This window comes from Anopheles maculipalpis, chromosome 2RL, assembly GCF_943734695.1.
Source record: "Anopheles maculipalpis chromosome 2RL, idAnoMacuDA_375_x, whole genome shotgun sequence".
In the NCBI taxonomy this organism is placed as follows: domain Eukaryota; kingdom Metazoa; phylum Arthropoda; class Insecta; order Diptera; family Culicidae; genus Anopheles; species Anopheles maculipalpis.
Genome location: NC_064871.1, coordinates 53,749,475 through 53,767,573, shown reverse-complemented (window position 1 = coordinate 53,767,573; position 18,099 = coordinate 53,749,475). Strand labels below are relative to the sequence as shown.

Sequence of the window (18,099 nt, the reverse complement as noted above, 5' to 3'; positions counted from 1 at the left end):
CCTTAAAAAACTTAATAGTTTTTGTTCTGTTTTTTTTATCGTTTGCAAGTATGTCGTCGATGTTTGCATCAAGTTGGTGTTTTGATCTTTCATTAGGATGTCCCCAAATAATCGGCCAGTATGTGTCGGATAGATAGATCACATCCACAAAGTTTGCAATTTGGTGAATCTTTCTTTGCCAGGATGTAGCTGTGTGAGGTTTGTATGCCCTATACGTAGCCTGGAGAGTACCACTTGTTCTTTGTTGTTGATGTGATCAGTACATGGTATGACAGATGTTTTGTTGTATCGTAAGAAAGTGTCTTTTTCTTCCAACCATTTTTGCTGCCAAGTGTTCTTTAATATTTCTTTGGCCCATTTTTCAAGTACTTGTTGGAGATCGTTTGGTTATCCGGTTCTAAGATGCGACCTTCGTTCGCCAGGCAGTCAGCTTCTTCGTTGCCTTTTATCCCAGTATGGCTTGGGATTCAATAGAATAGAGTGATGTAAGGTGTTAAAGGAAGGTTATCGAGAATTTTAATGTATGGGTCTTTTGATTTTCCGTGTTCTAAGGCAGCCAAGACACTATCGCTATCTGAAAAGGTATCGTTAGGATTGGTGGAGAATGCCGCTATGATCATCGCTATTGCCTCAGCCATCTGGTTGAAAATATGGCTGTTGGCAGCTGTATCTTCGTACACTGAACCGTCTGTGTAGATGTGATGGTATAGTTGTTATTTTTGCTCGATTATCTCTTTGAAGCTCTTTGAATCTCGCTGTGGTTATAGTGCATCCGGCTTGAAGTTTTGTTTTCATTGACCAATCTATTGCAGGACTGTTTCGGTGCTAGGGACGTTCTCCAATACTTGTTTTCTTGGTGATCGGTGGTATGCGATGATTTGTAAGAGCATACCATTCCTCTTTTGCGCTTTCCAAGAAGGCTTTAGTGTCGATGCTTTTCTCTATGAGACGTCCTGCGGCGGATAGTAGTCTGTAGGTAATGAGATACAAAAATGGAAGCTTGCCGCTTTCGCAGATTAACGAAAACATGGTGCTGATGACAACAGCGCCTGTGGAATGTCTCTGGACAGTATGATACAGTGGGGCAACCATTTTTTTCGAATTTCTTTTTGTTAAGTGATACAATTTCGATACCATAAAGTAGTTTTGGTAATAACCAACTTCTAAGTATATTTATCCTCACATTTTGTGATGCCCGCTGTTTCCCATAACCAAGCATCTTGAATAGTTTAAGACGGTTTTTAGAGCTTTCTTTAATATGCTTGCAATGGGCAGAGAAAATTCACCTAGAGTCAATGATGATTCCTTATATCATAGCTTTTCTTACATTTGAGATTATTTTATTCCGATATTTAATCAGGATAGGACGGGTTTTGTGTCCTTTTATGTCACAAATATGTAAGATTTAACATTTTGTTGGAGATAAATCGTAGCCATACGATTTAGGCCATTTTTTATATTCCGTCAAACCCAGCTTGCAAAAGTTTTCTGGATTTTAATTCGGATGCCGACGATGCAGCTATAGTTAAATCGTCAGCAAATATAAAGGTTTCTATTTGCGTAGGTAAATATCCTTATAATGATTTCATACTGATAAGGAATAGTGTTGGAGATAGAATCGCACCTTGGGGAACCCCAATTTCTAGTAGTTTCTTACTGGAGTGATGCGGCCCGATAAGAACCCATAATGTTCGATTTTTTAAGAAACTGTCGAGGTATTTCGTTAAACGGCCTCGGAAAGCTAAACAGCGATGGCATTGATGCGTTCAGGATATTGGATAAGCAGACGACGGTGTTCGAGAATTCCTTAAGTAAACTTAGAAAATAAAACAGCTGAAGAAAGGTGTGTAACTGCACCATGTGATTGGAGTCGATTCGTAAATTTTTTTTGCTCAATGAAATTCTTAAAAATTTGATTTGTTCTAAAAGCAATATTTCAACATTTTTATCAATTGTACGACTTAAACCAAATTTTACAAAAAAAAATCCAGGCTCATCTTGATAAAGACAAGACAGTCTTCGACAGGAACGAAGGGGTCTGAATTAGTTGATATTGTTATGATATTGTTTAACTAAACTCAGACTTTGGACGATCCGGTAACATAGCCAACAGCAGCGTAGGTACAGAATGGGGATTCAAATTCCATCCGGACCGTTCGTCCGTTGTGAGGACGGACTATACAACTACCAGTCAGTCTGGTAAGCTACTCGAAGTAATCAGTAGTTTCAAGAAATGTTCATAAATTAAAAAGCTTTTTTCAACTCTTTCATCCTCCTACAATTCTTCGTGCAAGCAACAGATGCCACTACCAACTATGCCACTGGGACAACGAATCATAATGCTACGATAAAGAATTTAGATGGCCAGTTCCTATACATCCTAAGCAGTAAAGTATGGAAAGGGGCAGTAAGTTGTTTAAACAATCCCCAAACAGCACTACTGCCTTACCGATCACGCCAAAATAAATAAATTTCTTATGATATGATAATGCCACATATAAAAATAAATACCCTCATATTCCACTTGATCTTTGATTCCATTGTTACTTTTTCTCCCAGCTTATTCAACAGATAAGCTTTCGTTTATAAAAGTAAAGGGCACATCATCTAGCAACTTAAACCTCATCCATGAAACGCACCTGGAAGCTTGGGTATTCTTTTTGTCCTTCCTGGAACTGTCCCGTGAGTTCGTCGATAGGGTGGAATCGTTCCGATTGAGTGACAGGGCCTGTTGAACTCCGCATCTAACTAACGATAGGGGTTTTAAGGTAACACTGGAACGAAACGAATGGATGAATTTTGATAATGGATGTAAGTTACGTTTCTGGTCACTTCGCCAACGGGCTTCACCAATCACGGCTAACGTCCACCACACTTACCTTGCTTCCTTCCGCGGCGAACCGTTCCGACTCCGGAGGGTTGCACTTTTATTTACAATCACCGTGGCGGTCACGTTGAGGCTTTCCGGTGGGGTTGCATTCACTGCCAGGGCATCGGCGATGCTGGATGGAGCATAGCCAGAGTCGTGGTTCCCGTTCGGGTCGGACGGTACCTGTTGCGTTGTCGCGATCTGTGCCACCACGCTAAAAGTAGATGTCGAGAAGCTTTTGCTAATGATAAACCGATTTTGTGTGATTAGTGTTAATGTTGATTTGACGGGCGCTGTCACACATTTGCCGTACATCGAGGTGGAAATATTGCTCTTTCCCCGGTTTGTGGTTACAAACACTGACCAGCAAATATCAACGTACACAAAGTGCGTCGGGACGTTATATTGATGAGGTTGGATAACATTTGAGAACTGATAACTGCATATTAAACGATTTAAAATATCTTCACGGATACTGGTTTTCTAAATTAAAGCACATTAACCGGCAAAGGTAGTAAAAACTTATTAGTAAATGATTTTTCTTTTAAAATTTACAATAAAACTTTCACATTTATTCCTAACCACCAGTAAATGTTTAGCAACCCACCGAATCTTTGTAGTAAAATGGACAAAAACTACCATTATGATCACATTTTATGGTAACCAAGGGCTTGGAATACTAACTACACTCTTTATAAGCATAAAATGATTTGAGCGTGGAATTTCTTTAATTCACGATCAAACAATGAGGTGAATAAGTGAATATTAATGTTTACAAATCTACTTAAATAAAGCAAGATTTTATGTTTGTTTATATGTCCTCCGCAGAAGGATCGGAATTAATTTTGTTTTATGGTACGTTTAATTAGAAATTCGATCGGAAAATGTAAACAACAAAGCGCATTCAAATCAACGCTTTCGAATGCAGGAAAAGTAAACTAAACAAACGGCATAGAAAAGAAAATTGAAACAAAAAGAACGAAATAATGGCACATACTTTCCCGCCTCCTCCACGACAGTCGCCAACATAAATTCTGTTGATTTATCATTCACAATCACATGACAGTCGTCAATGTCAGGGGACCTGTGAAGCGACCGAAAACGAGAAATGGGTTATCATCCTATGGGAGGAGTTGAAGCGATCGCAAAACGCAGTTATGCCATGCCATGCAAAGGCCGTGTGGCGGGCATTCACACGGTGGATGATTAATCAAAGCACGAAGGAAACTCCCGGGCTTGGAACGGTAGCAAGCACGAAACTCGCAAGCACGAGCACGGGCCCGACAGAGCAAGCATATTTCGAGCACAAAAGCAAGATTGCAAAAGAGCTCTAGGAAAATGTTAAAAGAATCATTCGCAGTCAGGCAGGCACTCAGAATGACAGAAACAGGCAAAAAAAAAACGAACTATTTAAATCGCTAGAGAAATAAATGGAAACTATTTTGAATACGAAAAGGAAGAGTAGTTTAAAAGTTAGAATGATGAATAACGGAGACGTTAATTGTACGAAAAAAACTTGAAAAAGAAACAAACAACAAATGCACGTCGAAAATGTACAGAAATGAAGATTATTTACACACATTTATATTGCATGGTTTTAATTCACATTTTGTTATTTCATTTAAACAAATCTCGGGTTTAAAAAATAAAAGTGATTGTAAATATTTATCCAGTTACAGTTTAAGTTAAATTACAGCATCAAAAGATTGTTTATTGGGATGTGAATTTCATTTTTATCACATTCTTCTATTTCAAAATCGACGCACTTTATTTCAAATGCTTTGCAAAATCTGACACTCTGAAACATGATTTGAAAGTGAACCGCCTGTGAATATAACACAAGTTTTTGCCAGATATTACAAGTTACAGTTCTTGGTACAAAAGATTCTATGAATTAAAATGTGTATGTATAAAAGAACTGAATATTCATAAAAATAAAGCTTTATACCAAACAGTCATTCCATATTATCCATTGCACGAGTTTTTTTTGTGCATGGAAATGTCATCAAAACTGAATTAAAATGCACAAAATATGAGCATTCGAACACCATCATAGCTGATCGCTTTTTATGCATGCAACAATCAGCAAGCCAAACGACAACAACAAAAAAAGATTTATTAAAACGCATATACATTCAAACTGAGAAAGCAACACTCAATGCATCAAATCCTCACCGTAGGCAAACGTGGCCAAATGCATAGAACACAAATCAACACAAGTGTCGGACGAGGGTGCGATAGTTTTAAAATTTATGATCTGCTACGTCAAACATAAATGTCAAGCAACACACGGAAAACACACATAGAAACACATAGACAAAGCTGAGTAGAACACGTATTGGAATACCGCTTTCGCAGTGTATACGCCAACTTCTGCCCACTTACCCGGCATTCTCGTCGTCCTCCTCGTTCGAGCCGGAAGCCGTGTTGGTGGGCCGCTCCTCATCCGGAAGGATCTTGGAGCCGCTTCGCGTACTGCCGTCTAGTTGCGTTTCCGCTAGGCGCTTTGTTTGAGCAATGTTCTCGATGATGCTGCCCCCGGCAGTGATTTCCGAGAGGTGCGGCTTCCGGGCGGCTCGTTGCTTTTTCGCTCTCGTTCGCAGTGCCTGAAACAGGGCAATTAAATAATCAAATAAAAATGCTTATCCAAACACAAACCGGGAGCGTTTTGTTTTTTAAAATTTATTTTCTTGTTTCAGCAACTTTGAGTTATTCGGGTGACTGGCTTTTCCGGGGAGAACTTCTGTTATGACAAAGAGTCATGTTTGGACAGTTCCGCGAAAAAGAAGGACTATTTTAGAAGCTTAGAGTGGAAACAATGCATCCTGTTGGGTTTTGGGAAGCTGCCAGTGTTAAAAATAACTGTCAAGCATTGTATCGTATTAGTTTCGAAGGACCGTTTTTGCTGTGTTTTGTTTTAGAAAATATGTTTTTGTTTTTCGTAGAAAGGAGTTTCATAGAAACAGGTTTTGGTGAAAAAACATAAGCCACACGGAAAAGCCTATATCATTTCCAAATATCAATCTACATAATCAGAACAGACGCAAACATACTCGGTTGTATCTCACTTGATATCAATAATAATTACAATCGCGTCAGAGGTATCACTCTAGAGTCTACAACAAAGAACTTTCTTCCTATGTCGTTGAGACGTACCTGCAGTTTCTTGCTTTTACTAACAGGATAAGCTTCGCTCGATAGTAGTACACATCGAATACCGGATACACGCGAGCACAACTTTGTTCTAGTTTTGCCATTAAAAGTTCTACCAATATGCTGCTGATGCCCCTACCACACGGGATCTGGCGTGCTAACTTTCACGATGATGAAATCGCAGCACTCGTCCTTCAGCGACATGCTGCCACCATAACGTAAAACAAATGCACGCGATAATGAAATTCTTCCAGCGCAACCATTACCGCTCATTAAAGCAACAAGCGCGAGAGCAAGTTCTATTTGTCGTGTTTGACATGTTTAACTACCTTCCGGCCTGCACTATTCGCTCCGTTTCCGCTTGACGTTCCTGGTCTGTAACACGAAAACCACCATCACCACCACAGGATGCTGGTTCGCAAGTCATCTCCACTCAATCCGGCGCGCCGTCGACGGGCAAAGTTTGTGGCATAAATATTGTACACCGAAACGAACGGCTAAATCATGAGCCAAGGCGTTTATCGTGCAGGCACAAGCAGACAATGCAACATGCCGGGCGTGAATTGGAAGGCTGAAGATTGGGAAGTTTTGCCATGGTCTGCTAAATCGGTAGCTTGACATCGGGGCTAAACCTTCTTCGTAAGTTAGCTTTTCATTCTCACAAACAGTTTACATATGCTAGTGCACTGATAGGTCGGTTAAATTGAAATTTTATTATTCATAAACTATCTTCATTGCCTATACTGCTTGAGTGATAGTTATTCAAACAGTTATTTGCGAGGAAATTATTTAAACCCCGAAACAATGGGGAAACCGCATAAACTAGTTTCCTGCCATAAAGAAACAAAGTTGCTTAATTATTAGACAATTAAACATGAAGAATTTTCTGGCCGTATTCTGTCTGAGAGCAGTGACTATAAGTGTGGGCTGAATATGCTACTACATGGTACCAAGTCTAGAGTAGAAGTTCGTTAAACCAAGAAAAGGTGGATTTGTATTTGTTGTACAATCCTGGAGAGCGAGCTAACGTGTGCGTAAAAAACTTTCGGATTTTAATGACCCTGTGCCTTCACAGTAACTAGCTAATTATGGGAAAGACACTATAATTGGAAATTTGTTTAAACTATGGCAGGAATCAATGAGGTCGGTGATCATCAAAGCCCTGATCGTTCAATGGGATTTAACTCACAGAAAACTTTCTTCTAAAAGAAGACTTGTCGAAGTTTTCTAAACTTTAGTAACTAAAAGAGTAATAAAATTAGTAATGGAAGAGACCCTCTCGTCTAAAGCTTTTTCAGAGATGTTTGATTCCCTAAGTACTTGTGACGGCAGAGACCTCGTATTGGCAGTTCACGATCTTCATCGAGAGTCCTCGGCTTATTATCCCCAAAAAGGCCTCATTGGTTAGACTTCAGCAATAATGAGATTTCCTTATGGAATTGGCAGCGTTGCCCTGGTTCTCCGTCATGCACAGAGTCATTTCCGATACTAGTTTCCACAAGTTTAGATATAATTTTGTCTTTGTGCGAAACAGCTATAAATGTTGATGCTGTTGCTGACGTCTATCGAAAGCCGTTTTAACTTTTACAAAAAATATCTTTTTTTTAAATAGAATGTCTTATTTTACATCAAGTTATATCCATTTTAATAGCCGACTTGTCTCACAGCTGAATCTTAAGTACAAACTCCAAAAGTAACCTTTTCGTACATCAGAATTAAATACGTACGTACTAAAGAACTAAAGAATATACAAGAATTGATTAGCCAAACCAAAACAAATTATCGAAAGCCTAATCGTTACTATGACTGCTAAATATCGAAAAAAATTATTATTATTGAGAAAAATTGCATCCAACTACAAGTCCTGTCAAGACCTGTCCCATGGCTTTTATGCTTACAAAGTTAACAAGAATTTTCTGTCTAATGCTGTGAGGTCATCTTTCCCATTCGTAAAAGGTATAGATTGGAGTAATTACCATAAATATCCTTCTTTTAATTTATTCGAATTGTATGTAAAACGAAAAAATTTTAATTGGGGAAGACGACAGGATCACCCTGTATCGAAGGAGCGCTTAAAGAACTATGACAAGCTTTAAAAAAGGTATCATTAGCGAATCAGCAGTAGAACAAGAAAATTGTGAAATAAAATTGGATGCTCCCGTAAATTCGTTCTACGATATGTATTTATCTCCTTTTTTACATGTATATGACACAAGTTGAGACAGACAACAAAATTTCCTAGCTAAAATTAAAGCATTTACCACAAGTAGTTTTGGAGCCTTACTCACAATGTGACGAAATTCATTTAACTACACTCCACGACCCAACGTAGCCTTCTTCAGTTCATCAGAATCATTAGAGGGTCTTTAAGCGGATAATTTTATATGTGCTATGCAATGTAAATCCGATACAATCCGATGCAATGCAATAAAGTTATTTCAATGCACCTTAAAGTCCTACAATCTTTCCACACACACAACGAACGCCGTAGCATAAAATAAAATCTATGAATCATTCCGGATGTTTTGTTATATTTTCAAAATGTTTTTGTTGTTGTTGTTTTGCTACCCTGCCACATGCAAAAGGCAAACGATGTATAAAGCCCGCGGTGCGATGCTGTGCTTGTGATTTATAAATTATGACAAACAGCTCTTTGAAAATCATTTTTTATCCTCACAGTTTGCGTTCACTCAGCACCAATAACGATCTGCCATCAAGATGCTTCGCGTTCCTTTTTTTTTTTTTTTGTTCATGTCCAAACGAAATCATATTACCACGAATGGAGCAACACAGCCAGCTTCTTCTGCTGTCGGCAACATTTTGCTGTGAATTTCCATTTCCGCTTTGCTACGCTTTGACGGTGAGAAGTTTTCTTGGTGCTTGGGCTAAATGATGTATGATTTGTATGTGTGTTTGTGGCAGTGAATGTGTGTGTGTGTGTGTGTGTGTGTGTGTGTGTGTGTGTGTGTTTGGTTTTTCTTTACTATTATGCTGTTTTTATTCCTGCCAGCTGTTTTACACTGGCGCATAATAGTAGCAGGATAGTACCACACACCACCACTCCTACATACTTCGCACCATGGGCCTAGGAGCTGCTGGAAAGTTCCTGGTGTTGGGCTGTCATATTGCTGATGGAAAGTTCATTTGTTTGTGCTAGCTGCCTGCAGCATGTTGCTTCCAGCATTCACTTTGGCTATGTTTAATGCTCGATAGCAATGTATTGCTCTATCTATTTGTCAACAGCACCCATGCCTGACACACACACACATCCTTGCAGCTTAACGGCGAAAGGAGCACGGCAACGAAAAAATAAACTGACTCTGGAAAAACATTCAGCCATCGGGATAAACGTGAGTAAAAAGTCAAACGAAAATTTCCAACAAATAAACACGCCTACCGTCTGTTCGGTGCGGTTGTGGTTTATCTCTGTCAATTGTGTTTGCCGTTATTTTCACATTTGCGCTATCTTCGCGGCTGATGGGCGAACGTTCTGGCCACAGATCGTACCGTAGAAAATGGAGTGTTTGTATGCGTCGCGACTTTTTCCGGTTTATTCTCCCAAGAGTTATTTGTTTGTTGGAAATTTAATTCTTTGTGCTATTTTTTCGCCAGTTGTTGGACGGAAATGAAATGGGCGAGCGTGCGGAGGTTTTTGTTTGTGAGCGGCTGGGTGCTTGTGCGCTGTAGCAACAGCGTGTTGCTTGAGGAATGGCAATGTCAATAGAGTTATAAACAACACCGTCGAATCGTCATGGTTTGTCCGGGTTGCGGTGAATAAACCCGTTAAACCGATTATAAATTAAGCTGCAATCTGATGGAGGAAGAGGTACAGATAGGAAGCGCCTCTAATTGGAAATGTACATCAACAGAAATGAAAGCTTCACAACTTGCTTACCTTAAAAATATTCCAGTATAAAAAGACCATTATGATACACGGGATATAAAAGCTAGTTAGGGACGAGTACACTATAAAATCGGTATTGTAGAACACACAGAGGTCGGGCGATCGGTCCTGTGTGTTGTTCAGTCCCAGCACTATCGGTGACCCGATCGCAGCCGATATTGCCCACACGAGCAGGATCGTCAGACACACTCGGCGGCTGTTTTTATGCTTCGCGTACTTGATTGGCTGCGTTACCGCAATGTATCTGGAATGAGAGATGAAAACAAGATTATTGGTAGGAATAATTGCCATTTTAAAAGTTCATCACGTTTGAATGTATATAAGCATATAATCATTTCTACATATTTTATGCATTTGTCCAGATTACAGATACTAATACACTTTGAAACGTCAGGACCTTACATCAAATAGCATCCGGAACGTCTTTTCAGTGTGGTTCCGTTCAAAATGTTCAATGTTCAAAAGCTTCTCAAGGATGTGGAAAAAGCATTACTTGTAAAACACTCACTTGATCAGGAGCTGATTGCTTATTACAGTACAATCCTAATTCCAAGAAGATAATTCTTCTGGAAGAGCATTAATTCTGCTTTTGTTTTAATAGAAGGCGAGGTGGAGCGCAACCAAGATATATTGTTGCTTTCTCAGGAATGTATTTGAGTCAATTCCAGGATATTTGCTGCTGACTCAATCCAACGCTTTTGACATGCTACTCGCTGAGTCTAACGTGCAATTAAAGTTTCATAATTTATTAGAATGATACTACAGCGTCATCATTTTAAGTGTCCCATAAACTAACAAAGCGAAAGACGAGCATGCTGACCGAAGATCTTCATGCAATCGTAAGCAAATCGTAACAAAAACGAAGTAAATGGAAAAATGACTCTGCCCTTAATTATCAAACAGACAGAAGCCAGAGCAATCTGCAGTTCAAGTGAATCGATCATCCTTCAGTTGGCGTCAGTTGCGCAAGGCACGTACTGTTACGTATCAGATCATTCTGTTTTCAAATTGATTGTTCAACTACTAGAACTTTTAAGCAGACGACCAACCCCTCCTCTAACATGCACTTACACCCCCCCTCCCTCCCTCCCTGCCTCCCACCTCCCGTGTTCTACAATTCGTGTTTCCGATGTAGAAATTGGCTCCATTTTAAAGGAAATGCTATTCCACGGAATCTTGCCACAAATCGTGCTTTATCTGGTTTCTTGCAATCTTGTACCAGTTGAATAAAGCATCTTGTTAAATTGAAATTCTCATTTTAATTTGTCTGGCTGTTTTTCTTAGAAAATGAGTACTTCTTGGTCGGTAGAATGGTAATACCATTTTTCAGAACAATACTGTAAAGCTTATCCAAAACAGAAACCTATCGCATCGTTGGCAATGTTCCACAGAACTTCCTGTGCAATTTTACACCAGAGATCTATGTCAGGACCTATTTTAATAATTGAATTCAATTCATTCAATTTACCTCTCAATAATTCTGAAAGACGAACATTTCTTACCGCCTTAATATGACATACGTTTACATTATGTTGTTTCTCTTGTTCTCGTTCTGATCAACGCATCATTTCAGGTCTAACTGTCAGATGTACGTTCTGCAAAAGTACGGTTACAACACATCTTCAAACGCGCCCAATATTGATTGCAACTTTCTATAGAAACCGTGCATCATGCTTATCGAAATGAAACATCGTTCACAAATTGTACCACGTGAGGGAGCCCTTTAGGCAGTTCGATAACTTCGAAACCCATTATATCAACCATATGACCATAGATAAACAAAAGATATGTTCCGCTGGCGTTGGGCCATCCGTCCACAGCCGTATCGTTCCATGGTGAAATGGAATGAAGCATGTACATTCTCAATATTTGCTCATGATTCGATGAAGGTGAACCCACACTTCTTCGTCGTGTGTGTGTGCTCTGCGGCATTGTACGAACGGCTGACAAATTGGCTTCGAAAGCGATGAAGCCTTGAAGCACCAGGATGCTTGCGATACAATGATGATTGGAATTCTATTTTCTCCAGACATTATCAACGAATGGCTGTGAAACCGCTGTTTCAAGTGGTAGGTAAAGCTACGAACGCACGTTTGGGTCGTACGGTCGGCAGATTAGCATAAGCAGAGGTATAATCCTTTTTCCTGGATAAAAGACAAGTCTTCAACCAACACCAAGTCTCATGATAGGTTGCCCAAAAGCGTTCGGCAAACACTAGACTATGGTCAAATTGGTAGGCAGACTTCGGAACGGTTCAGATGGGCGTTCTGTTTTACCGCTTAGTTCAACTACAGCTACCCGACTCACGAAGGAATCGGTTTTTGTTGAAAGCCGGATCCAGAGTGGTTTTTGTAAATTGTTCACAACCGCTAGGCTTCCGTAAAATTGTGGTGCATCCTACCGAACCGATGCCTCGACAGCTTCGTACGGAATGGATTGCTGTGGGTGTTCAGTCTGTTTGTCACCACGCTTCAGACACTATCGGCTCGGTAAAGGTGAAACGGATCGTGATCCTTCGAGTGTGTATTTTTTGAAGCAGTTCTTTCATACAAACCACATTTTTATTCAAGGTGTTCGTACCGGCGTTCCAAAAGGATGCTTTGTTAAGCTACCGTGTGTACGCAGTCATCAATCACCTGCCGGCAAAAGTTGTAATTTCTAGCAGAGAGAGAGAGAGACAACAAAACATGTACAGGCTCTAGACGGCTACCAGGGGAACGGGACTGATGGGCTGGTTCCTGGTTGTAGTAGGTGGGTTTTTAATCAAGTTGACCGATTGATTTATTTAGCTGGCATGGTCTACACGTCCAGCCAGGATCTGTTAGTTTTGGCATCATGGAAGGTACTGCGTGATAACGTGATGAAGATAGTATATACATTTGACAAAAAAGGTCATTTACAATTCAGTTTAAGAATTCAACTTTTTTGTAAAGGTCCATGTAAAGGTTATCTTTTGTCGATAATGCTAACCACAGGATTAATGTCATAATTAAATTAAAGACATTTTTCTTTAATGAATACATTCCGATTATTCAGGGAATGCTTTTGTTATATCCAGTCATACGTCAGCGGCCAGTTCTTATATTTTTTTTTTCATTGAACATTAATGGAATAAAACTAGATAGACTAAACTAGACTAGAGATTTTGAGATAACAATATTGTAACTAAACAGAAATGCTAATTATCATATAAAATGAATGAAATAAAAGGAAATAAAGCATACACTCGTAAAACTGTTCATCGAACCAGTTGTTGATTGCTTCGCAGATGTTTTTCAAAAGCAATTCAAAATTATAACCCATATGATATATTTGTATCAATGGGTCCGTTTGTATGGTATCAACTCATTATGTCTCATTATTGGTTCAACCAAAAGAAAAACAACTGAACAGAATTGTGAATTTCGGAAGGACGCTGCAAATAATTACCATTTCGTTTGGTGGATTAATACGGAAGAGAGTGAATTTATTATTCGTGCCGGTATTTATAATAATTGGTTGAGTGCCTCTGGCACTCACTGTCTGAAGCATGGGGAAACTTAACGAAACCGATCGTCCTGTCGGTTTCCTGGTCGCTGTCACTGGCGTTGTGTAAACAACAACTTTCTTGCGAAAATAAGCTTGCAATCATAAGTAACCGACTTTACCCACAGTGTTAGTGTTTTGGCTGCCTTGGAACATGGCACTTCCAAAGACCCCCATATTCAACGCCTTGAAGACATCCCTTCCTCACCCAAAATCGTTTTATGTTGAATTCTGGGTCACTCCGAAATTCATGGCAACGAAAAAGCCGATCAGCTTGCCAACAATGGTTGACTCCGCCTCCGTCGACTCCGATTATACCACTTATTTATACAGTAGAGAGGCAAATCTAGTCTCTAAGACTCAAAGCTTCTATAAATAAACGGAGAAGAAAAAAAAAACATACGTCGTACGGATATTTAATTTAACTGTCAACGCGTTTTAGGAGGTTAGATTGCTAACGTTTTCTTCTTGGTTGAATGTCATTTATTGACAGGCACAAAAAGGCTTGCTAGACCTGTAGATACTTCGTAGGTAGTCCTCACTACCTTGATCCGGATTGAATTTGGACTCCTGCACGTATGTAAGCCCGGTGATTCTGCCTATGTGAAAGCCGTAACATCTGCACCTTAGGCGACAGATGAGTGCGTTGTTTTAAGCTTGTGACATCAGCGGTGTAACAATTGTGCAAGAGAGGTTTTAGTACGCTTCCCTATGAAATAGTTAGTGCCCCGAGTCATGATGTTATCATTCGTTGCAATTGATTGATTTATTCAATACCTAATAGAAGAATACTTAATCATCATTGTATCAGAAAAAAATAAAAACAGAAATGAGAGTTTTGTAAAGTATCCCTTTGTAGGAAATTTACATGCAATTAAAGGGCATCCTGAAAAGGAAACATATTAAGTTTAGTAAATTAGGTCATTGTCTCCTCGGCTAAGGATCATGCGATCAAAGACTTGACGCAGTAATTTTTTTAATTTTTATTTATAGTGGCTTTGAGTCTCTGAGACTGCATTCGTCTCTTTTTGGCGCAATAATGGATTATAAGATGAACCATGTAAGAATGTTCTCTAGGATATAAGAATAAACAATTGCAAACGAAACGGCACCAGGATCACTTGTTTTCCTCCAAGGGTACTCTGTGAATTACGCCCAACCACCCGCACGAACTGAATATCTCACATCCGTCTTAACGTGCATGATGTAAAATTGTTTAAGCGTCCAATCTTCTAATAGAAATATATTCTTCGGACTTATTTCACAAATTAGCTGACGGTTCTACATCGTTCTCAAAAGAAGTTATTTTGAAAAATGCTTCTTAATATAGCCACAAACTGGTTGTTTGATTATCATCTGTTTACAATTCATTTGGTTTAATATTTTTCGTGTGGATGGAGCAAAAACTCTTGAAAATCAGTATGGAAGTGTGTATCGGAATATTTATCGTCTTTCTGTTTTTCTGTGTGAATAAAAAGTCACATTTAGCTGTACTGCCTGGCCGTCCTACATCATAAAAATAAAAAAAAAAATCATTGAAATCGTTGATCTTTTATTTCTTCAGTTAGAGCCGATGTTTAAGGATTGCACATTGATTAAACCATGCAAGCTGAAATACAATTTGTTGACCTATTCTTTCAATCGCCAAATCTTCTTTAGCGTCATCGTAAATTTTATCGTTCTGCTGTACTATTGTTATGGATAGATTATTACTAGTTTGCTTTTACCATGCACAGGCTGAAGACTGTACATAGGAGCGTGAGTGGCAAGTATTCCGTTACAAAAGTAAACACATCAAATACCTAACCTAGCAATACAAAGGACCCAGATGAACTGTTCCGAGTGCATGTCTGCTATTCGAAGCTGGTTGCAACGATTCTAAGTCTGCAGTAGGAGTACTGCATAAAAAGGATATAAAGAATGGGCCACGGTGTTGGCAAGCTTATTTTAAAAGTTCATTTCCATCTGTTCATTCGCGAGATTGGGTGCTGCCCAGCAGCATTGAAGGTGGTAGGAAAGCGTTTATGTTTTGCATTTGACAGCCTCTGCTCAAAGTTTCGGTGCTGCTCGTGCTCGTCGACGACTAAAACAAATTCCAAACAGGACAAAACAAGGGACAGAAGCAGCTCCCGGTGGGAGATTTGGTCCGAAAAAACGAAACAAGAAACAAATAAATGCATGCAACCATCCGCGGTGGAGATAAAAATGCAACAAAATTTATTTACAAATAGTACACGATGCTGCTGTTGCTGCCACGTTCATCCTTAGTTCGCTCGTGCAGCACGATTTTGTTTCAAAATCAGCATAATCTGTAACTTTTACGAGCGAATCCTCCCATGGCACAGCTGCATCCCAGCACCGGTTTGGTGCTGCAAGCACTCGAATCACGGTAACGCCCTTTTTTGTGGCATTTTTAACTGTGACAATCGGTAGTGACGTACATGCAACAAGGGAAGTGACAGCGGCGGGCTCGAGAGAAGAGTGGAGTAGGATTATGCAGCATTGTAGCAATAGCTTTGACAAGTCGTGACATTTTGCAGAACCCACCGAGGGATTGGTGTGCCCCGCTCGGTCTGCACGAGCCTGGAACGGGGGGAATGATTTCAATTAGCCCGATTTATCTCGACTCGACCTCCTCAAGCTATGAGCGAAAAGCTCGGGCGGGAAAAATATTATTTCGATCTTTATGTTGCCCCATTTCCACTCCAGGGGAGTATTTTATGGGCTTTGTCATGTGCCTGCGAGCCGCTCGTGCCAGTAACAAGCCAGCAAACATAACCACGAACGATGTGAAGGTATGGAATGCATTTTTATTTCATCTACAACCTGCCTGTCGAGTGGGTTGTGGAAAGTTTTATATCCAATTGCCGTTTTGCCTTTATGACATGTTTTTCACATTTGTTAAACAAACAAACTGAAGCTTTTGATGGCACTTTGGTGGAATGTTGCAAAACAATTTTGTGGTCAGTGAACCATACCATTAATTCATTCCTTCTTTTCTGCCGTGTGTTAGAGGCTGTGCAATTACAAATATTTTTAAGTTTGCATGAGCAAGTTAATGATTGCAAGTTTCAAAAATTATCAACATGAGAAAAAATTCATCTCGCCAGTAACACATCATAGACAAGTTCTACTGTACGCTTTTATGTACGAGATCTTAATACGCAATTGATCTGCTTATACTAAAAGGTAATTTCAAACAGTCACAGTTTGCATGGGGATCATCTGAAAAAGACGTTACGGTCTTGGAAGTCTTGAATTCCTGCATTTGTCGAGTTCTCGAGTTTTCTGCAAGTCATTTTAGGCACAATTGCCGGACGACCGTTTTTATTTCACTGGCTACTTTTATTTCCAATGTCGAATGGAACAGATGCTTGATTACAGATTCAAGAGATGAGAATCTTTAAACTTAAAATTTTGGCTTTCACTGGCACAATAAATGATATCGTTTGAAAACAAATTCCACGACAACAATCTTCAAACAATGTTTTGTAGTCCAACGAACAGATTCGAGTATTGACCAAAAGAAATGCTTCACAGAAGGTTTGAACTGCTTAAAAATATTTCTGAATAGTATGTAGGTTTCTAACTTTCTAAGGACAGTCACAGGATTCTGATGGGACACCCATCATACGTCCTGAGACTGTATAAGACAATGGAACTCTCCGTATTGGAATATGGAAGCGTATGCTTCAATTGGGCATCCAATACGTTGATCCAATACCGCTGTTTTAGACTCGCACTAGGGAGCATGAAATCTACACACAACATGTCCCTAGAAGTGATGATCGGAGTGATGCCACTCAAACAGCGTTTTGAAATGCTATCGCTTCGCCTTCTAATCCTTTGTTCAATATCAAATCCCTTGATAATAGAAAATTTTGAAACGCTTCTAGAGACAGGTTCTAAGAGCAAAATCTTAAAGATCTACGAAGATTTTGTTGCCCTCCAAGTGCATGCTAGCGCTCCCCGGCATTAAATCGTGCTGCCCTTCCTGAGAACTACAGTTCCATTTTAATAACAGATTCCTCATTGCACGAGGAAATTAAGATCATACCGAATGATCTTCGCCTGAGGGTAGTTCCGGGTATTTTCATGAACAAGTATTGTCATTTAGACCAAATAAGCCAGTACTACACTGATGGATCATCCTCTGAGGAGGCCACTGGCTTCGGTGTTTTTAGCGAGTCCACCGAAGCTTTTTCAAATTGAGGCAGCCATGTAGTGTTTACACCGCAGAGCTAGTCGCAATATTTTACGCACTATCGATGATAGCAGCGAGACCTTCGGACCAGCACTTCATCTTCACTGATAGCTTTAGTGCTCTAAAGCTCTGGTCTAAGATCTCCGAAGGCTGTTAAGAGTCTGGACTTCCTCACCATAAAAATCATTTAACTGCTTGGCTCAATGTTCGATAAGGCATTTAGGATCTCGCTAATTTGGGTCCCTTCTCATTGTGGAATTCCCGGCAATGAGAAGGCTGACTCACTGGCCAAAACAGGCGTCCAAGAAGGCGCTTTTTACGAACGACTTATCTCGGGCCAGGAGTTCCTTCCTTTCTCTCAGCGACTTTTCCTGTCTCGCTGGCAGAGCATGTAGGAGGCGGATGAACTCGGGCGTTTCCTTTACTCGATCTCTCGGTAGATGT

The 18,099-nt window shown here is 39.8% G+C and overlaps 1 protein-coding gene across 1 annotated transcript in view; it reads right to left on the bottom strand.

Annotated features, from left to right (window-relative positions):
- LOC126559783 (dopamine D2-like receptor) overlaps positions 1–18,099 on the bottom strand; it is a 117,508-nt gene that overhangs the window by 7,278 nt on the left and 92,131 nt on the right. The window contains exons 4-8 of the mRNA XM_050215957.1: positions 9,918–10,170; positions 5,255–5,475; positions 3,867–3,953; positions 2,880–3,110; positions 2,640–2,774 (exon numbers count right to left, since the gene is read on the bottom strand). Of these exons, the coding sequence (XP_050071914.1) occupies positions 2,640–2,774; positions 2,880–3,110; positions 3,867–3,953; positions 5,255–5,475; positions 9,918–10,170 (927 nt within the window). The remainder of the gene's footprint in view (positions 1–2,639; positions 2,775–2,879; positions 3,111–3,866; positions 3,954–5,254; positions 5,476–9,917; positions 10,171–18,099) is intronic.